Consider the following 23,753-nt stretch of genomic DNA (forward strand, 5'->3'; position numbering starts at 1 on the left):
TTACTGAGATTGGAAAGGTTTTTATATCCCTTTGAAGGATTTGGGAGGTAGTTTTGTTTGAGATACTTTTGTTTATAGATATGGGGAGCAAAACAGTTGAGAAGAAACAGAGAGAACAGCCCACCAAATTAATATTTGGTGAGGATCGATCAGATACTGAAACCCAGTGCAAATATAGGGAGGACCTACACCCTCCCCATATTGAATCAACTGTACTTAACCTGATGAGAAACAGAAACATTATACATCTTAAATCATGATTTACACAAAATAATCAGAGCCAACAATAAAGATTCTCAAACATCAACTGTTAACTCAACACCAAGTCCCTCCCTCCCACAAAAAATACAAGAAAAGGAAAGGCAGAAGAAACTTCTATCACCTACCTTCAACAATTACAACACACTCCCAATGTCTTCCTAAAGAAATTCAACAGCTTACATCCCCCCCCCCCCCCCCCCCCCCCCTCAAAAAAAAAAAAAAAGGATAATTGATTCCCATGGGTACATTTGTATCTTACCAAGTGCCCATTATGCTCCACCATGGCCTGAATTAAACCTTCCAAACCCACAAAAGAACATTCAAGTATTTCGTGTGTTGGCGTCACGTGAAAGTTGCAAGAAATCAACTGGAATAATCTTAATGGTTATTGCCTCTGTTTTGAGTGGTTGCAGTATTCATGGAGAGAATATCCGGTGCTATCTCCCAGCTCCCACTTCTCCTGCCCCAACTCAAGTGGCGTGCCTCTTGTCCTGATGGTTGCTGACCTGAACCCAAACCAAATTCAGCCTCAGAAGAATCATGATGTGTTCCGTTGCTTCCTCTACTGCGTACATCTACATCTTCGTTGGCTTCAACAAAGTTACGACGCTGGGAAATCTTCAGTAGATCTCCACCTATCTCTAGATCATCCTCTACCTTGGCACGTGGGTCTCCACCTGAATCATCTAGTACCGGTTCCCGGGTACGGGCCATGTGAGGCCTTTGAACCTCCTCCTGTACATAAGCATGGAATTTGTTTCTCGAAGGCATTATCTTCATGCAGAACACTTCAAAAAAATTATTCACGCAACCCCGGTTGTAGACATTAAGCCTACTATCAGCTCTGTACCGGAAATTCTCATATGTTGTCTGAACACATAATAGAAGTACCAATTGATGAGAAAGCTGCAACTTTAAGAATAATCAAGCAGAATATCGTGTGGTTGAAAAAATCTTAATAGTTCTAGAAAAGAAAGACCTATTGGTAAAAACTAATTTAATACTAGTCAGCAGCAGATTATGCAAAATAGTAAGAAGTTTATATCATAAAATTTATTTGACTGAATTGAACACTGCTATTGGAGTAAATCATTCCCAGGCAACAAAGCAACTTTCATGTCTCATTTTTTTTTTTCTTTTTCTTTTACTGCTTTTCAATGCCTCTATTTCTTCCACATTTGGGTACTTTTCCAATCTAGATGAGACACAAATCATATGCAAGTAAAAGGAGTTTGAGAAAATGACCATCAACACAATGATGACTATGAGAGGCGGTTGAGGACCATCAACCAGACCCGAAAAACCTTCATCGCTTTAGCCAGCATTCTCATAGATGGAAGCCCTTACAAATTACAAACATCTAAATGAGTTCTTCAGGATTACTCCCCCACACATTAGGCAGCGTTAGTTTTAGTTTCTTTGCTTTCAGTCACTGCCTTCTGTTATGTAACTATAACATGGCACTTTTAGATTTTATCTCCCCCCATGTTGGTATATAATTATATATGATTATCGAAGTGTCTGTCAGTGACACCCTTTATTCTGGTGATTTGTCCCCTTAAAAAAATTATTTCTCTAGTAAGGCTGGTGTATTCCATCCTTTATAGATGACTTTACTTTTATTTATCTATTTATTTTGCTAGGCAAGCACAAGATTATTGAAGTTTAAAAATAGTTCACAGAATTTCGGAGGCATACACCCTACAGACACAGCTTGGTGGGAATTGAAAGTTTGGGAGACCAATACCGACATAGGAAAAACAAACTCTCCCAGTTAAAGCTTGTGCATTGTGAAAAATGGCATTTGATTTGGAGTGAACACCCATAGAAACCCTGCATCAACTGGACCATTTGATTCATGGAATACATGACATATATACCAATTGAAGCATTCAAACCTTTGCAGCACCATATTCACCCAAAATCCCAGTCCAAGGGTAACCCCTGCCCTTTAATGCAATCACAACTATAGAGAAATCCAATTCAATCACTATGTCGGGCTTTCTGGCACATATCTTACACCTTCAAATAATGCTTGAACTCTTAAACCACATTTCTACACCTCCCAAAGTAAGCATAAAACCTCACTATAAGAACTCTATTATCGTTTCTTATCAAACCACCTCAACTCGCTTCACCAAGGTTATCCCAAGCATAAACCATCAATCTTGCAAGGATCCCAATGAACATGAATATCTGGCAAGTTTTGAGTTTGACAACCTACTTAAAAGTACATACCCAAAGAATTTCATCCTTCCTTTGGGTGTTGGGATTGAATCAAGTCACTGGATAGTGCTATGGAATATGGAAAAGTTACTGATAATCGTTTTCTTTTACTTCCCATATTTGTTCACCTGTTTTCATTTTAGAAAACCTTCTGATTTAATATAACTAAAATTTGTATGTGTATGGACAAGTATGAGACTAAAGCTTCTCCAAGGTGCCATGTTAGACAACTTGGATCTGAGCCGGACACTGACAAGTGTTGAAGTCATTCTAAAATAGGGCTTTTAGTGTTCATAGAGAGAGATATTAGATGGATACTACCTTGGTATTTATAGTGTACATATGTTGTTCTAACCACAAGGTTAGAGAAACTCCTCGGAACTCCCTTCTGTGTTTTGTAGTTATTGACAGTTGGCTTAGAAATGGAAGTTTACCAAACTAATTGAAGCACCAAAATAAATAAAAATAGTAAAGTTACTCAGATTCCTGGCACGAAGCTGTTGCATCCCCTTTCAAGGAAGCTCAGAAAGACTTGCATGTAGTGAACATTTCAAGGAAACCTTCCACAATGACTAAGATCCATCATATTCATGAAACAGGTTAATGACTAATTTGGGGTTTTAAGTAAATGTGACACCCATGGGGATGGTAGGGGCGGCCAGAACATTCATAAAAAACCTGCCAACTCATCAAGGTATTGAGCTTTACCAATAAGAGTCATCAAATAAGTAACCCCAGCTGGCCAGCATCATTATTTTTAGAGAAGCTTGTGATGTATAAGAGTCAAGGCACACCTCCTAGTAACCTCATGAAAACCCATAAGGTGCAAAGAATAAACATAAAAACAGCTGACACGTATGCCTTTTGGCCGCGCTTTTGCAAAGAATAAACATTAAGGTGGTGTTTGATTCTGCTTTCAAACTGCGCTTTTGTGCTTTTGGTGGGTTTAAAACACACGTATACGCTGTGATTACCATTTGTTACGAAAAAAATGGGTAAAATTTCAGCTTTTTCAAACATGGTTTGATCAAGCGGGTATTAGGCACTTTCAAAATATGCGTTTGTGGGAGAAGCAGACACAATAAAAACGGTTTATGTAAATTGACAAAAATAACCTTAAACAAATAATAAAAATATGTTGAATATCCCAGATCTAACATCCCCCTCCTCAATCAAACTCATTCCTCATCTCTTTTCATTGAAACACTACTAGATCTATTAATGGCAATAACCATTGTTATCAACTCTGGTCAAGTGCCAAACTATAGGTAAGATGCATCTCAACTGTATTTGAAGAACCCTAATATATTTTTCGATTTGAAGCATCAGGTATGTTGATTTAAGCACCCTAACTGTATGTTCTTCAAAAATTGATAGATCGTATTTCCCATTAGATTCATACCTTGGATCGACTACAATCACCATCGTCAACTTCGATCAACTGCCGAATTACAAGTATGTTCTTCTTCAATGGTTTCCTGTCTATGAAATCTGAAATTTGTTGGTTTATTTTAGTTATGTTCTTCTTCAATGGTTTCTTGTGTATGAAATATGAAATTTGTTAGTTTATTTTAGTTTAATTGATGAAAAAATCTGAAATTTGGTAATTGACTATAGTTTGATAGACGAAAAAATCTGAAATTCGTTGGTACACTTATCAAAAATTGAAATGAACCACCTGTAGAAGAATCCGGAAATCTGATCTCATAGAATCAAGAAAATAGGATATTCTTCTTGATTATTCTTGATTACTCTTAACTTTCTAGAATATTCTTGTAATGTTCTACAATAGGATAGTTGGTTTATTATTCTAGAATATTCTTGAAGTTCTAGATTATTCTTGTAATAGGATAGTTGGTCTATAAATACCACTATTGGGGCATTTGTAATGATCATCCAAGAATTCTCAATAAATTCAATTTTTCTACATGGTATCAGAGCACTAGGTTCTGATCTAGGGATTACCTATGACGGGTCAAAATCCGTGGAAGACGGCTTTAACCGGTGCGACTAGTAAGGACTCAGTGGTGTCAGGGGAAAGCACCACAAGTCCGAACCTGAACTCCTCCATCTCATTTAGTGGTTCAGAAGGGTCCACGAATTCGTTCCAATTAATTATCCACCGTCTAAATGGAAAAAACTACACGGAATGATCGCAAATCGTTCGTTTGATTTTGGAAGGCAAGGGGAAGCTTGGATATCTGACAGGAGAAGTGACAAAACCTGCCGATGTAGATTCGACTCTCAAGACCTGGAAATCAGAAAATTCTTTGATTATTGCGTGGTTAGTGAACTCAATGGAACCCGCAATTGGCAAGCCCTTCATGTTCCTGCCGACGGCCAAAGATGTTTGGGAAGCAGTCAGGGATACGTATTCCGATCTAGAAAAATTTTCGCAGATTTTTGGTTTAAAATCCAAACTTTGGCACGCGAAACAGGGTGACCGAGATGTAACCTCCTACTACAACGAGTTGATGACATTGTGGCAGGAGTTAGACCTCTGTTATGATGATGTCTGGGAGTGTGCGAATGATAGTGTCCGGTTCATGAAACGACAGGAGAATGATCGTGTATTTATGTTCTTAGCAGGACTTAACAAAGAATTAGACGAGGTGCAGGGCCGAATTTTAGGGAAAACTCCTCTGCCAACAATTCGTGAGGCCTTCTCAGATGTTCGGAGAGAAGAAGCACGGCAGAGTGTGATGCTTAACAACAAATCGGTTCCTAGTACTACTAACTCGGAAGTAGAAAGTTCTGCCCTTATAACTCGAGATTTTCAGGAGGAGGTGAAGAAGGATGGTAAGCGTTCTGAACGGCCGTGGTGCGATCATTGCAAACGTCCGTGGCACACACGGGAAACCTGTTGGAAAATTCATGGCAAGCCTCAAAACTGGAAGAAGAAGTCTGGTGGAGCGGGGCGTGCACTTCAGGCCAGTGTCTCGGATCAAGAGCAGCAGTCTTCTTCAAATTCGTTTCCTTTCACCAAGGAGCAGATAGACCAACTGTACAAGATTCTCGAGTCTCAGAAAAATCCTACTTGTTCTTTGGCTCAAAAAGGTAATTACCTGAAAACAGCTCTCATTGGTGTCAACCCTGATCGCACCTGGATCATCGATTCAGGTGCAACCGATCATATGACAGGGTTGTCAAATCTTTTTTCTTCATATAATCCTTGTGCAGGTAATCAGAAAATTAAGATTGCAGATGGCTCTCTTTCAGCCATTGCAGGAAAAGATTTTATTATAGTATCTCCATCACTCACTCTTCACGATGTTCTTCACGTTCCCAAACTTTCCTGTAATCTTTTGTCTGTCAGCAAGCTAGCCCGTGATCAAAATTGTCAAACTAATTTTTTCCCAACTCATTGTGTGTTCCAGGATTTGACCTCGGGGAGGATGATTGGCAGTGCTAAACAGAGTGGAGGACTCTACTTCCTTGATGATGGATCTGAATCGAGGCGACAATCTCAACAAATAAGTTCCTGCTTTGAATCTATTTCTGTTTCCAATAATAATATTATGTTATGGCATTTAAGATTAGGTCATCCAAGTTTCAAATATTTAAAACATTTATTTCCTAAGTTGTTTGGCAATAAAGATCCATCTATGTTTCATTGTGAAATATGTGAATTTGCAAAACACCACCGTACATCTTTTCCTTCACAACCATATAAACCATCAAAACCTTTCACTATTATTCACAGTGATGTTTGGGGTCCTAATAAGATAAGTACACCTTCTAGCAAGAGATGGTTCATCACATTTACGGATGATCATACTCGACTCTGCTGGGTGTATTTATTGAAAGAAAAATCAGAGGCCGAACGCGTTTTTAAAAATTTTTACAATATGGTGCAGACTCAATTTCAAACTAACATACAAGTTTTCAGGAGTGATAATGGGAAAGAGTATTTTAACACGACCTTGGGAAATTTTTTTCTTGAAAAAGGAATAATTCATCACAGTTCTTGCATCGATACACCCCAACAGAATGGTGTTGCAGAAAGAAAAAATAAACATCTGTTGGAGGTGGCTCGTGCATTACTTTTTACAACTAAAGTTCCCAAGTATCTATGGGGAGAGGCTGTTTTAACTGCTGCGTACTTAATAAACAGAATGCCCTCCAAAGTTTTACAATTTCGAACTCCTTTCCAAGTTTTCACAAATTGTTTTCCAACTACTAGACTTTCTGCTGATCTACCTCTAAAAATATTTGGTTGTACGGTTTTTGTTCATGAACATCGAAAAATTGGAAAACTTGAGCCCAGAGCTATAAAATGTGTCTTCATTGGTTACTCCCCAACTCAGAAAGGCTATAAATGTTTTGACCCGATATCGAAAAAATGTTTTGTCACAATGGATGTTACATTTTTTGAAAAACAACCATATTTTAAGGATATTCATCTTCAGGGGGAGATTTTTAAGGAAGATTCATTTAACTCGGGCAATGTTTTTCTCTCAGATGATGTGTTTCTCTTGCAAGAATCTGAGTCTAGTATCTCTGCACCTACAGTAAATGGCCAAGATTCATTCCTTGAAAATCCTCCTATTATGAGTGATGTTTCCCCTGAGTCTAGACCTACATTTGAAAAACAATTTAAAAATCAGAATTCTGAACAACAAATTTTGGAAACCGAAAATAAGGAACAACCTACTATAATGTCACAACATGATAATAGATTCAAGGATGGTGACCGAACTTGGAAAGGGATTGTTTACTTGAAGAAGAATCATAAGAAAAGGAAAGACGAATTGACTCTACAGCACAGCCATGATTCTGAACCAAGGACGAATCAACAATCTGAGTCTGTTACAGGTAATTCTCTTTCTATTTCCAACAGTCAGTCTAAGCCTTCTGATTTAGACATTCCTATAGCTCTTCGTAAAAGGGTTAGATCTTATACTAGTCATCCACTGTCTAAATTTGTATCATACTCGAAATTGTCATCATCTCTTGCTGCTTTTACCTCTCAATTGTCCAGTGTAGAAATTCCTAATAGTGTACAGGAGGCTCTAAAGGTTCCAAAGTGGAAGGAAGCAGTACTTGAAGAGATGAAAGCTCTTGAGAAGAACAATACTTGGAGTGTTGAGGCATTGCCAGCTGGGAAGACCACTGTGGGTTGTAAATGGGTCTTCACTGTGAAGTACAACTCTGATGGTTCAGTGGAAAGATACAAGGCTAGGTTGGTGGCAAAGGGATTCACCCAGACATATGGCATTGATTATTCTGAGACTTTTGCTCCTGTTGCAAAATTAAACACGGTGAGAGTACTTTTATCTATTGCTGCTAATCTGGACTGGCCCTTGCAACAACTAGATGTGAAGAATGCCTTCCTCAATGGTGACTTGGAGGAAGAAGTGTACATGGATAGTCCACCGGGCTTTGAGGAGAAGTTTGGCTCAAGAATATGCAAACTAAAAAAGTCCCTGTATGGTCTCAAACAGTCTCCAAGGGCTTGGTTTGAGAAGTTCACACAGTCTGTCAAAAAACAAGGATATTCTCAAGGACAAGCTGATCATACCTTGTTTTTCAAGTTTTCTCATGAAGGAAAGGTTGCTGTGCTAATAGTTTATGTTGATGATATTATTCTCACAAGTGATGATGTGATCGAAATAGAGAGATTGAAGAAGAGCCTTGCTTTAGAATTCGAAATCAAGGATTTGGGAGCACTAAGATATTTCCTTGGCATGGAAGTTGCTCGTTCAAGGAAAGGAATCGTTGTCTCTCAACGAAAGTATATTCTTGATCTTTTGAAGGAAACCGGGTTAAATGATTGCAGACCGGCTGAGACTCCCATGGATCCCAATGTAAAGCTTTGGGAAGAGAGAAGTGTTCCTGTTGATACTGGTAGATACCAGAGATTGGTTGGAAAACTAATCTATTTATCTCATACTCGACCGGATATTGCCTTTTCTGTCAGTGTTGTTAGTCAATTTATGCACGCACCTTATGAAGAACACCTCGAGGCGGTTTACCGAATTTTGAGATATTTAAAGTCTACTCCTGGAAAAGGTCTGTTTTTCAAAAAGACAAATCAAAGGAGTGTTGAGGTATTTACTGATGCAGATTGGGCAGGTTCAGTGAATGACAGGAGATCTACTTCAGGGTATTGCACCTTTTTGTGGGGAAACTTGGTTACCTGGCGAAGCAAGAAGCAAAATGTTGTTGCCAGAAGTAGCGCAGAGGCTGAGTTTAGAGCAATGGCTCAAGGGATCTGTGAGGTATTGTGGATATACAGAATCCTCGAAGAACTCAAGATGACTGTGGAACTTCCTCTGAAGCTGTACTGCGACAATAAGGCTGCAATAAGTATTGCTCACAATCCTGTCCAGCATGATAGGACGAAGCACATTGAGATTGATCGACATTTCATTAAGGAAAAAATTGAAGCTGGAACTGTTTGCTTGCCGTTTGTGCCTTCTAGTCAGCAAACAGCCGACATCTTGACTAAGGGGCTTGCTAGACCTAACTTTGAACATCTGATAAGCAAGTTGGGCATGATTGACATCTATGCACCAACTTGAGGGGGAGTGTAGAAGAATCCGGAAATCTGATCTCATAGAATCAAAAAATAGGATATTCTTCTTGATTATTCTTGATTACTCTTAACTTTCTAGAATATTCTTGTAATGTTCTACAATAGGATAGTTGGTTTATTATTCTAGAATATTCTTGAAGTTCTAGATTATTCTTGTAATAGGATAGTTGGTCTATAAATACCACTATTGGGGCATTTGTAATGATCATCCAAGAATTCTCAATAAATTCAATTTTTCTATACCACCAATATTTGGTTTAATGTGTATTAATCTTGGTTTGATTGATGAAAGAGTCTGAAATTTGTTGACCCATTAATCAAAAACCCGAAATGAACCACCAATATTTGGTTTAATGTGAAATTGGTGATTTATTTTGGTTTAATTGATGAAAATTTTGAAAGTTGTTGGTCAATCTCCTTAAATATCTTGTACGCATGCATTTGTTGGATGCCTATTTTTCATATTTTTATTTATTTCAGTTCTACTTATTATATTAGTTATGGTTATTATGTTTAAATGATGTAAGAATATAAATGAGATGTTATGTGGATGTTGGATTGTGTATTATGCAGGTATTTTCTTTATCAAGAAAATTTCATACATCCATTTTTAAGAGGAGATGTTGCCAAAATTTCAATAAAATTATAAATTTTATTTAAATTAAAATAATAATTATTATAATTTTTTAATATAAATTTATTTTATATATATATATAGTGTAAGGGTCAGGATCCGTGTACACATATATCTACATGATGTTTTGTCCTATGTGGGCTAAAAGTTTCAGATTGAGCGGATTTTTGGTGAGGATTATCTCTATGATGAAGAGATCATCCACACCAAAAATCAGCTAATTCTAAAACTTCTAACCTCGTCAAAAGTGGTTTACAAAAAATGGACGGTCCACAATTCTTCAACTCATAAATATGGGGTTAGAAGTTTTACAATTAGCTGATTTTTTGTAAGGATGATCTCGTCAATCTAAAACTTTTAGCCCACATGGGACAAAACACGTTGTAGATATATGAGTAGATATAGGCGTACACAGATCCTGACCCTATTAGTGTAATTATATATTTATTAGGGTATTCTAGTCATTTTTGGTGGATGCATTATCAACATTAAAGGTATTTTGGTCATTTTACCATAATATAATAGAATCCAACAGCTATATCAAATAATAATTACTAAATTCTGGTAAACAGCACAACACTTTTACAAGACTATCAAACAAGCTTTTCAATGTTCCAGCTTTTTACAGTTGTTTCTGACAACTGTTTTTAGTCGTAGTAGAATCTAAGAGCAAAAGTTGACAGTGTTATCAAACGGGGCCTAATTCTTCTATGTTTTTCTTTTTTTTCTATTTTTTTTTATCTATATGACTATATATAAATCGTATTTTATATTCTATTCCGTTCTCTTATCCTTAATCTATGCAAAAGATAAAATCAAGATGAGTACACCTCTAAAATTCCGCTTTCAATAAATAAAAAATAAAAAATAGTTTTGTTTAAAAAAACAGGTTTTTTTTTTGTGCATAGAAACAAAACTGAATATAAAAGGGTAATAGTAATTAGTAATATATGAAAAGAAAATTATTGACTTGATGCAATTCATAGATTAATTTGTGTAGTATATATGAAAAGAAAGTTACTAAAAAATGGTATTAAGTAATCAGATTTCAAACTGGAATGGAGACAAAAATAAAAAAGAAATTCTCAGAAATAGACAATAATGTCCAATTCGGAGAAAACTACTGACCTGGTTTGTGCCAATGAGGTATAAATGGAAGCCAGTGAGACCACCAACAAACCAGAGAGAGATGAAACAATACAACATTAGTACCACCGATGCAGGAGACTCTTTCATTGCATTCCAAACAGTTCCATGTTGGTTATCCATGATAATCTTAATGTACAATGCTGAGAGAGAAAACACGTAGATGCAAAGAATGGTCGAAGAAGAAATGAACATAAAGAAGTAACGGTAATTGCGCTGCACATAAAAACAGGTTGTTAGACATCCAATTATTAACAAATTCAATATGGCCATGGAAAAGAAAAATAGAAGCAAAATGGTTCACAACTGCATGTTAAATGGCATACCAGTCCCACACACTGGCCCACCCAAGGGCAATGGTGGTCAAATCGTTCTACACAATTATTGCATATGGAGCAATGAGAACAGCGGGGAGGACGGTACAGCATACATGTATCACAATACTTGACCCTCACGGCAACACTATTAACCATAACTTCTTTGGTGCGAGGGAATTGTAGGCTTGGTGTATGTCTTCCACCCATCTCAACTGATGCCGAGGACTCATGGTAGAAATCTTCCTCTGGTGGATGTGAAGCACGCGGGATAATACCTGGGTCTTGAGCTGAAGTAACAAGAAGCAGTACCAATACCTATAAAGACCAATCATTTTTAGGGATTAAAATGACCATATTTGCATACCTACAAGACCACTAAGATAGAACAATGGAAGTATTCATTACAAGAATCTTAACTAAACACAAATCAGGGAATTAGATCCATAGCTCAGTTGATTGACATATTCCAGCTTACCCACAAACAAAAATAAATCGATGAAACATGCCTCAACAATGGAAACATATAATGAACGATAAAATCTATAAATTTCATAGAAGACAAAAACAAATAAATACATATTTTTCTGTTCACATGAAGTGAAAAGTAAACACAGGTTAAGGAGACTTACATAGATTGTAAAGACGATTGCTACCACCAGAATAGCATATCCTGCATTATATGCTGGAAATTCGTGGCGAAGATGCCATGCGACAAGTACACAAAAGGTAACAACAGGAACAAGGATGAGCAATACTGTGATGAGCAGTGATTTAGCATCTGGCCCAAATATCAGCCTCCCACCAAAGAAGAATTTCTGCACAAAAAAGAAGGAAAGGAAGTTGAATACAAGACAAGCACAACCAAATAACGAATATGAAAGATGTAGAATTATCAAAATACCCCACAAGTGTCTCTTGTATAAGTATAATTTTATAAAAATAAGAGAAAAATGAGGTCGAGAAGACCGACATAATTACAAGCATTGGGGAGCAATCTAACCTACTGCCAAGCACACAATGGTTCCATTTAAAAGAGCAATCCTCAAAAAAGCTCCCTTGAAACTCATCAAAAAGCATACACCAAACAAAGAAAAGACCAACTATATTTAGTATCACTACCTAAAGAGTGTTCTCCTTCCCTTCAAAGATTCTTTTGTTTCTTGGCTTCCAAACCCCCCAACATAATGCAAAATGGATAAATGCCCACAAGATTTTCTCTCTTAAAATAAAGAACTGAAATTTTCAGCTTTGGAATAATTCTAGAACAGTTTTAGGAAAGACCTAATGAGTATGTAATAACGAAAGGAAATGAGACCAGATCTCCGTAACGAATGAACAATGAATCAAAATATGTTGAACTGATTTACCATCAGCTCAACAAAGGAAACAAAAGTTCGGCATTGGCAGTCCTTGTCAAAAGGTTGGTGGTTAAAACTTTACCCAACGCAACTAACCAGGCAAAGAAGGCTACCTTCGATGGTATTTAGGACCCCAAAAAGATGGAGGGAAAATCCTTGGGAGATGTGGGCAATAAGGATGAATAAAATGATTTTACTAAAATGTTCAGTCCCGGCTACTGATCCATTACCTTTGATCCTCTTTTGATTGTCCAACAGGGACGCGTGAGAGTCGATTGATAAGCTTAGCTATATCTCGGATCTCCTAATCATTAAAACCCCTCCTGAAACCAAAGTAACATGACAACTCGCTTTCATTGCGAACAATAAAGGTAGAAATATGCATTTTTCTTAGGCAGAAAACAGAGATGGAAATTGTATAGACAAAGGTAAATTACCACACCACCAATCTTCCTAGAATCTGATCTTGTTTCCTCTACTACCCTGAAAGGCCTTGTGCAGAAATGAGGCAAATTCTAAAAACTACCTTTCCAAACACTGGATCCATAAGAAACTCTCACTTCCCTTCTCTCCCAATCAAAGAATCTCTCACCATAATTCTCCTTAATTATTATCCTCCAAAAGCTTCCTTGCTCCACCCAAACCTCCATACCCATTTGCTTAGAAGCGGTGTTTTTGGAGGCATGTGTGGCTTACGAGCTTGCCTCGAGATGAGAAATACGGTTGAAACAATATACTATACCAAATTTTAGGAAAGACCTAATGAGTATGGAATAACGAAAGGAAATGAGACCAAAATCACCCTAATGAATCAATGAAGTAAAATATGTTGAACCGATTCACCAGTAGTTCGACCAAGGAAACAAAAAGTTTGGCATTAGAAGTGTTCATGTTTAATCAAAAAGTCGGTGGTTAGGACTTTACCCAACGCAACTAACCAGGCAAAGAAGGCTACCTTTGATGGTATTTTAGGACCCCAAGCGAATGGAAGGAAAATCCATGGGAGATGTAGGCAATAAGGATGAATAAAATGACTATATTGAAAAAGTTCAATCCTGGCTACTGGTCCATGACCTTTGACCCTCTTTTTGATTATACAATAGGGACGTGTGAAAATTGATTGATAAGATTAGCTATATCTCGAATCTCCCAATCATTAAAACCATCCTGAAACGGAAGTCCCATGACAGTTCGCTTTCATTACAAACAATAAAGGCTGAAATATGCATTTTTTCAATGAAAAAAATAGAAATGGAAATTATATAAACAATGACAAATTACCACACCACCAATCTTCTTAGAATCTAATCTTGTTTCCTCTACTAACCCCAAAAGCCTTGAGTGGAAACCAGGCAAAACCGTATAACACCTTTCCAAACACGGGATTCATTTAGAAGATCTCATTTCCCTTTTTCCCAAGTAAAGCATCTCTTTCGTACCTTTCAATTACTAGATCCCATATGCATTGACTTTTGTACGGTGCACCTAGCGGTAAACCCAAATACAATGATGGAAAAAACCTAGCTTCATACCCAAAAGACCTTAAAAGTGTGTGAATATAGGGAACATTATCGAATCCATAAGGGGTACTCTTTTGCACATGGGTTTCCAATCATGAGATTGTCGCAAAGCCACAAAGTAGTAAAGCAAGACTCTTAAGGTATTTCAACTAGAGATTACCACAAAACAGTAAAGCAAGTCTCTAAGGAATCTCAGCTTCTCTAGTGATCCATTTAGGAAGACTAGAGTATCATCAGCAAACTGAAGATGGCTTATCAGCAAGCCACCTTCCATTATCACAAAGCCTAACAACGACACAATGATATGGCCCTTGATGTTGATCGACTTAAGGCTTACGTTACTATGAGTAATGGAAATGGGGATAGAGGATCCCCTTGTCTCAAACCTCCAGACTTATTGAAGTAGCCCGCTAGACTACCATTGGCCGACCATACACTTCATAACCCACCCTATCCATTTCTCTCTAAAATCCATGCTTAAGAATTCCCAGATCACATGATCATTACTCTAGATCAATTTTGCAAAAGATCTCCAAATAACCAGACCTGATCCTTCGAATATATGCATTCATTTGCAATAAGTATTGCATTTAAGATCTATCGACCACTTAAAAAAGTTCTTTGCTCCGATCCAAATACAGAGTCAATGACTTTCTTCATCCTAGATGTTAAGGCATTTGCAAGGATTTTGTATGTTGATACGACTAGACTAGGCCTTGTACAAAAAGCTCTTAGTTCTGCATATGATCGCCACCCTTCTATCCTAAGTGCTCAAACCCCAACATTACAACACATTATACTCAAAATCATTGATCACTAATGAATTTCCCTCTTCTAGTGTGTCTTCAACTCTCAATCCAAACTCGATTGGAAAATTAATCCTTGAATCTCCTCGGTGAGTCTAAGGCCATTTCCCCTCAAAAGATGAAGATGGTTTTACCTACTAAAGGCCTTGAGCTATGAACCTCCAATTGCAAACTTTCACCCATACTAACTATGAGACGTTTGGTTGAACCAGAATAGTCACAGTTGCTTAGAACTATATCACTTCCTATGACCTTCTCATATTCCAAATGAGGAATGCTAGCCCCAGGCTCCTCTTAAGAGTGTGGCCGTTACTTCCGCAATCCTACACGTTAGGTAGAGAAAGAGTTGAGATTTTGGTGGGATATTTCCTAAGAAATTAGTTGAGGGTATTTCATTTTCTAAAATCTCCACAGTCCTTTTAATATCTCTATTCGTCCTTTTCTACTCATGGTTCTGAGACACAGTAATTTCATCTTGTTCCCTTATCACTATCGAGTTGACTCAGTTGAGTCATCGTAAAAATTTATAGAATTGTGTTGTTTTTTTTAAAAACAAAATAGGGTGGATTAGAAAATTCCACGCACAAGATCATATTTTTATTTATAAAATACATATTTAAATTATTAAAGTTTAATAATTTTTACCAAATATTTAGAAAATTTTGATAGAAGTATAAAAACTTGTTGACTCGACTGATTTTTACTGATTCAGTTAACATTTACAAAATATTGGACGAGTGATAATTGGTCTCAAATGAGTCGTGTGAAGGTCGATACACATTGTAAATCCCACTTGTTCACAAAAGAGACCGAGATGATTTAAGCTACTCAACTCAATATCAATATGGGATGCAACAAGTTTTTTTTGTGCTAAGCAAGCAGGGGATTAGTGGTTAATGAAGGGGAAGATGGGTTCAACGAGATTTGAACCTAGGTCATACAATCAACTCTCCTCAAGCCTTTAACACTTAGCTAAAGGAATGAGTTAGAAACATGATCGTTTTTTTTTATTAAATAAAAAAAAAAAACATGTCTGAGACCGAGATACTCACCTAACCTAAGTCATCTTTGTATTATTTGTGGAACAAGCGATATTTACCACGTGAATGTCCAAGATCTGGTATGACTTGTCCAATATTGTCTACATATCGAATGGATTAATAAAACCGTCTGAGATGATCAAGTTTTTTATAATAAAAAAATTAATAATTTTAATATTTACTTTATAAATAAAAATATGACCTTGTAACTGGAAATTCTCTAATCCATCCTATTTTATAATAATAAAAAAAAAATTATGAATTTATATATTTGTAAATTATATATAATGAATTCAACAATTTACCTATTTTAGGATGAGATGACTTGGACCAGTCAACTCGATAGTTGTGGATGAACTAGATGGACTTAACGTGTTTTAAAACCATGGGGTTGAAAAGGATGTATAGAGATGTCTTAGAAAAAAAATACCTAAAATACCCTTCACTTATTTCTTTGGAAAGAAATTCCACCAAAATCTCACATTTTTCTCTATCTAACGTGTACAATTGTGGGAGGAAGTAACAACCACCCTCCTAGAATGCATTTTAAAAGATCATACGTCTCAGGTTCATGCCCATCACAAAACAAACCAAATGAGAAACCTATAAAAAAACACGTAACTGATAAAAACTTTCTTAATCCCTCCTCCAAGTTTGCACTACAAAATCAATAATAAAAGAACTCCTTCTCATGATCCCTAAATCAAGCTTTACCACACACACAATTGAACATTCGAACTTGTTTTCCTAGGGGAAGAGGGGATACTTTGGTTATTGAGTTTGTTGGCTTCAATATGCTCTCACTTTTATGCCCTTCATTAGTTGAACCAATCCAAACAAGAAGTTTTTCTGAATTTTTGAAGCAAAAAATGAAAGTACAAAGATGAAATAAAAAGTATCTCCTACGTTTTCTTCACAATATATTAGTTGTCTTCAGTTACTTGAGCGTCTTAACAACCATAAACTTACTATCTACGAATATCCCATCTAAAAATCCTAGAATTTGAAGATGATACCTGACCAACTCTAGCACTGAGCTAATAAATCCCACTTCTAACATTCTCGAAGTTTTGTTATCTTCATCGGTCGTTGACTTCAATAGGACCCCAATAGGCATCAAGCCATCCTAAAAGTCAGCCCACTAATTAATGAATAGTAAAGGTGATTTTTATGTCAAAACTAGTATTGACGAAGTACGGAATAATTGCCCAAGTTGCAAAATGTTCATTTCTCTACCCATCCAATAAACATTTTTTGGGCAGCATGGCCAGAAGAACCTCAGCATTTTAACCTAAGAGCTAAATTTTCTCCCCCTAATCAACAATCTCCAAGTCCTAAATAATGGGATACACATTTCCTTCGGATGTGATGAAAGGGGTAAAAGTGACAAAATCTCCTCTTCAACCAGATTCTTCTTAGTATATATTGTCATGAGACGTCAGATCCCTTCTAACAAAGCATTCCTTAACTTTGGAAGTGTTGCATGTCAAATATCGAAGATAAACACCATGTGACGCTTCCCCATAAGGCCCATCCTTCTGAAACCTAGTTCAGCCACCATACAATCTTCTATATTTAATAATCGTATTGGAAGATTGTCACTCTACTTATCCCTCCAAAGCAATGTTGCTGAAATCCTAGGATTTACATGTTAAAACATGAGATTCCAATAAAATCTTATGTTGATATTTTTAACTGGTAAGCTTGCTTTTAATGAGATCAGTAACTCAGTGATGATGGGAATTAAACCCATGTCATGGTATCAACACCCATTGACTTTACCAACTTAGCTAAATGGCATCTTTCGAATCCAATATTATGTTTAAACCCCTTTGATAACAATCCTATGATTTATGTGCAAATCTTATGATTTGAGTAAAATTCATGATTTTAAATATTACGAATTGCATACAATCATGGAGCAGGTTTTAACTGAATAATGACTCTTATATTTGTGTGTTTTGTTTATCCAAAACCTTAAACATTACATAAAAGAACATTAATAGGTGATTTAAAAAAATACCTAACATCACCAAATGCGGATGAAAATAAATGCATATCCAAATGATACACAATTTTTGTTTTTTAATTTTTGTTTGTATAACAAAAAGTCAAGAAACCCTGCCTGTGTAACGTTTCCTTTGCAATACATTGCCAGTCCCAAGCCTAGATAAAGGGGGAGGATTGCATCGGGTTGGCAATTGGTGTATAAAAACCACCACCTCCAAACACAAATCCTGGTCATACATTTCACTCAATTCATGCTAAGGTGTTCCCCAAAGGCAGGGTGTTGCAATGAAGCCCGATTGCAATGAGAACAAGTGAATGGAAAGACAAAGAACATAAAATTAGAAAAGAACACATTCAAGAAAATGTAGGAATAGCTCCAATAAGATATAAACTAAGAGAGAGTCATTGAGATAGTTTAAGCACGTTCAATGAAGAGTGATTACAGCCTAAGAAGGAATATGCAAATTGAAGATTATAAAAGAGTGAGAGCAAGGCCTAAAAGAACATGCACTGACGTAGTGAAAGTGGATATGAATACACTTTCAACAGAAGGTACGGCTCTGGACGAAATGGAATGGGAGAATAGGGTTCGTTTTGCCAACCTCAAATCTTTGGTAGAAGACTTTGATGATGATAATGATAACTATGAGTCTAAAACAACCTTTAAATAGTGTATCAAGACTTCCTTTTTTTTTTGTTATTATATGCAAGTGGTTTTACAAAACCTTTTCATTGCATGATATTTTCATAATGATAGATCATATTATAACTTTTGTTTTAATTTTTTGGATGGTATTTCATGTTTTTAACTGGCAAAGAAAAAAAATAGAATTTTACAATCCAATAGTTTAAATCCAATTTTATTTGAATCCCACTCCTTCCGATTTCAAAATTTGATTCGATCTTGTCTATCTTGCTCCAAAGGACTTTAATCTTTGCCCATGAAAACAATCAGAACTAAAAGATTTCCACCAACTTTACAACAACCATATTTCACCTAAAAGGCTCCGTCCAAAGCCGCATAAACTCATCTCTAAGTGGCCAATAATCATTACTTAACTTTACCCATATGCTTTAAACAACAAAATTAGACTTGCCACCCTACTAGCCAACATTCCAAAGAAAAAGTACTTTGAAAATTACCCATTGTTTAGCATCTAAACCAATATCTAGAAGATACATATAAGGTGTCCCAAAATATAAGATAAAGATGCTTTGATGAGTGTAACAAGGTTTTTGAAGTACAAACAAAAAATGGGTACTCGTGATGTCCCTCTCAACGTTCATTGGATCCTATAGAGCATTATTTGATATATAGATATCACGATGAACCCATAGATAAGTAGTTAGCAAGAAAACCTCCTCACAGCCTATGCTTCAACTGTGAAGACTATCACTTCATAGTAGAAGCATGGTTTGTGAATATGAACCTAGGTCGGGTAGGAAAGAGGAGGAAATGGTGGAGGGATAAAACTCAAAGTTGTAGAGATTTGAGTGCTAACAAGAAGATCAAGAGAGTGCAAATTTGAAACCTAGGCTGGAAAAAGAACTGGAGATTTTACAGATAGTCTTGGTAAATATTCAGATGGTGGAATAAGAAGGAATTTGGAGGGTGGATTTAAAGAAGAAGGAAAATTTTGGAGGTGATCAAAGGGTTAGATGCAAAGAGGAATCGATAGTGTCTCAATGGAAGAAAGAATGAGATGAGAAAATGCAAAAGCGGAATGTCTAATGAATTTCTAACAAGGAGAAGATTGGTTAGGAGCAAAATAGCCAAAGTGAAGAGGTTCAAGGAAGGGGGCAACAGTACTATCTAATGTTCATAGAAAAGCTAGTGGGATCTCTAGGCCATAAAAGTCCCAGGAATGAAGTGGAAAGAGAAGACTGTTTTAGAAACGAGATTGTGGACCTCTACACTAAGATGTACTCTAAGAATTAAACCTCCAAGCCAGTGTTGGATGGTTTAATGTTTGATACTATTAGTGGGGAGCACACTAGTTGGCTTGAGAAATCTTGTGAGAAGAGATCTGACAAGAAGGCAAAGCCCCTGGACCGAACGACTTAATAGATTTTGTGGGAGGGAGGTGGAGGAGTTGGATTATGAAGTGCATGAGATCTGCTTCTTTCTCTATCATGGCAGCCCTGTTAGGTTTTCTGGATTTCCCGAGGGTTGAGGCAAAAGGATCCTTTATCTCTATTATTATTCCTTTTGATTGTGGGAACCTTAAGAAAATAGCTATCTAGACCAGCTATGGTACAAGCTCTGAATGTACTCCAAGGGGATCTTATTTGAAGACTTCCTTTCTAGATAAGACTTTATTATATCATGAAAATTGCATATGGTCTTGCTGCATTTTTGGTATTTGATACTTTCAATTGGCTTTGCTTTAATTTTCATTGTTGTTAGCTATTTCTTCCAAACTGCCTCCCAGATGGTCCCCTCAACCTACATTTTGAGTACCCTTTCCCCTTTTCTCTATTTTGTTTTTAATGGAATTGCTCTGCTAATTTATATTTTTTTTTTTTAAAAACAAACAAACAAATCTGAATAAACTTTAACATCCTCATTGTATTTGAAAGTGTCAAACTAATTTGATATAGTTTGTATAAACATACCCAAAAAATATTTCAAATTTCAAATAAAATGTAATATAGTGACAGAATTTCCCATTATAATAAAGAAATGCTTTTGGAAAGATGAATACCAAAATAGTCGCCAATTTCCTACTTTCACTAACACTTCCTATGAACTCCAACACTCGTGTATGCTTCGCCAGACACCATTAATAAGAACAAGGCATTGATATTTCCTTGTACATTAAAACAAAATCCCTTGAACATAACCACATATCGCATTCAAAGAACAAATTAATTCAATCCCAATTCCGAAAAACTAACTATAACAGTCTAACAAGCTCAGTCAATCAAAAAACATTTTTTTTCAAACAAAACTAGTAAAACATCATTCAACTAAGGTAATTAAACAAACAAAACATTCATAATCTACCATTTTGTAGACAAAAAAACTAACAGAACTAAAACACGTCCAAGTGATAAAAAAACTATCAAAACACCAAATACAACGCAACCCAATGCAAATTGTTAACTAAACCCACCATCAATCGGTCAAAACCCACCTTATATTACACTAGAAAAACCAACCCAAATTGTTACTAAATCAAGTAGAATCCACGATTCAATTTCCAACTTCCATCAAAATTCAAAACATACCCAAGTGATACACTCAACAAAGAAAAGCACCAAGAGTATAAATAAATACTACAAAATTCAAATAATAATCTTACATTACTTCCTTTCCAAACTTGGTATACACGCTTGGCCATGAGAAACGACTGCCCTTACTATGAAGGAAGATAATCGAAGATTTGGAACTTATAGTTGTTCATCTTCTTCAGATCGAAAGTCGTGAAAGTTCGAGTTTCTAAGGGTTCGAACTATAATGGATTAATTGATTTCTGCTTCTTCGAGATTCTTAAATGGGAAAGAGAGAGGGTTTTATTTACTTTTATTTTATAATATTTTCGATCTAAAAGGCAATCTGGATTATGGGAGTCTACGGAATGTTTTCGAAAACCTTCCGGGTACATTGGCTGGAAAAAATAAAATAAAAATAAAATATCCCATCCCTTCTCCTCTGTTTGCTTGTGATCGAATCGTATTAAAATGACTTCTTTACCGCTATATCTTTCCAAATTTACTTAGTTTTGACCTTCAAATTTTAAGAAAATTATATCTAAACGTTACTAAGATCTAAGGGCCCACCTATGATTTTGAGCACCTCAAATATTTAATTATTTTGTTAAAAGCATTTTATTTTTAAGGGCACCTCAATTTTTTTTTTGTTCTCCTCTTATCTTTCTCTCTTTGTTTTTTTTTTCTTCTTCTTCTTCTTCTCTCCCCCCTCCTCTTCCAATCTTTCTCTCTCTCCCTCTCTTCTTATTCTTCCTCCTCTTATTATCCTCCAATCTCTCTCTTCTTCTCTTTTTTTCCTTCTTCTTTTTTCTCCTCGTCCTCCTCTTTTAACACAATGAATCAAAATGAGGTACGATTTATGTCATATGTGCATTTTTGACATAGATGATAACATGTCAGATGATCATTTTGATATGGATTCAAACATGTCAGATGTCTGATTTTGACACAATCAACAAAAATGGTCATGAGGAATGAAACGAAACTATAGAATTGAGTCATGATGTTGTTGAAAAAATAATGATACACAAACACTTATAAATCAAAACATTGGAGGAGGAGAAGGAGAATATAAATAAGAAAAAACAAAGAGGGGGAGAAAGAGAGATCGGAGGAGAAGAAGAATAAGAAAAAACAGAGAGAAGGGATAGAGATCAAAGAAAGAGGAGAAGAAGAAAATTGGGGTGCCCTTAAAAGAATTTATTTTTTAATTTCTAAAAACTTTTGGAAGGCCCTTAGAGATTAGTGACGTGTAGATAAAATTCCTTAAAGGTTTATTAAATGCAACAATAACTTTATCCAAAACTATCAAATTTGGATTATTTTTCTAGGAAAAATAAAATTTTGAAGTGTATATACCTTTACTATTACACTGAGAAAAGATGGAGTAGAAGTGGTTGGACACAACAAATACCCCTAACCTTTTAACATTTGATCAAAAACCAAGAAAATTGTAATCCCACGGTCCTATTCTCATGTTGGTTAGTTTTCAAAATTGCAAAAACATATTTTTTCCTGTAATTTTTAAAAATATCTTTAATTAATATTTTAAATTGCAAATAAGCCCTTCTCATGCATCTGCCATTGCACATGCCCACCTTCTAGTAGCATATAATGCATCTTAATGTGTGTTGAGTAAATCTCAAGGACCAATCTAATGGTAATTTTCAAAAATATTTTAAAGTACAAATAAGCTCTTCTCATACATGTGCATTTGCACATACCACCTTCTAGTACTAGACAATGCATCTTATTGTGTGTAGCATAAATCTCGAGTATCAATCCAATGGTGTGAAGCTGGATTTTAGTCGCTTTACAACCACGAAAACACCATTTAAAATGTTGGGGTGGTTTGCATTTGCATGTCAATTACTTTAACAATAATAATCTAATTATTTCTACACCCCAACATCCCCTCAATCATCTTGTAGCTTATTTCAAAGATTAAACATGATACGACACCACAACAAAAGTATTAAGAATACTTATAAGTTAGGGTGATATGGCAAAACGTGAAAAAACTAGAAGATATGAAATAATGATGCATACCAATGAAATTCAACTATTTGAAACACAATAATGTTATTGCTTTTACAGGTTTGTCGTGCCATATGAGTAGATCAAAAGAACGGTTTGATCAGTGCTCACAAAGTTCCATAACATAAACGAAATTAAATGCATATATACCATTTTTCAATAAATGAAATTTGGTCGGGCATAGCGCTCCAAAATAAATAAAAGAACAAAAGCTTTTTAATTTTTGGATAAATATTGTTATTGGTCAATACTCTCTCAACTCATATGCATGACAACAAATATAAAATGAAATAGAATGGGATAAAATGCATCCTGAGTATAATAGGGTGTCCGATTAGGTGGTTAATGGTTTGATGAACTGATCTAAGGTTTTTGAACGGAATGTAACTAGCAATTTACATCACAATCCATAATAATACAAATTACAAAAGACCAATAAAGGAAATAAATTCTATATTAATAACAAAAATCAATGAATTATTTTTAAATGATATGTAGAGGGTGAAGGATTTGATTATAAGAAAAATTACTTAATGCATCGTAGGGGATTCTTTTTACCCCCTCGCCTATTTTGTCCATGTTAAGTTGATGGCCCATTCAATAAACCTTTTTATTTCTTAATGCCCCCTTAAACCCCATTTTAATTT

General features: G+C 35.8%; 1 protein-coding gene across 1 annotated transcript; it reads right to left on the reverse strand.

Moving 5' to 3' along the window:
* Positions 1-240: 240 nt before the first annotated feature.
* LOC147406705 (protein S-acyltransferase 8-like) lies at positions 241-21,516 on the reverse strand. Its single transcript, XM_086434871.1, has 5 exons — positions 21,162-21,516; positions 11,752-11,937; positions 11,132-11,437; positions 10,788-11,021; positions 241-1,131 (listed from the first exon to the last, which is right to left on the reverse strand). The coding sequence occupies exons 1-5, from the start codon at positions 21,198-21,200 to the stop codon at positions 640-642; spliced, it is 1,257 nt and encodes a 418-aa protein (XP_086290997.1). The 5' UTR covers positions 21,201-21,516; the 3' UTR covers positions 241-639.
* Between the last annotated feature and the right edge of the window lie 2,237 nt (positions 21,517-23,753).

This window comes from Akebia trifoliata, chromosome 3 (genome assembly GCF_017979445.1).
Source record: "Akebia trifoliata isolate Shusen 1 chromosome 3, ASM1797944v1, whole genome shotgun sequence".
NCBI classification, from domain to species: Eukaryota; Viridiplantae; Streptophyta; class Magnoliopsida; order Ranunculales; family Lardizabalaceae; genus Akebia; species Akebia trifoliata.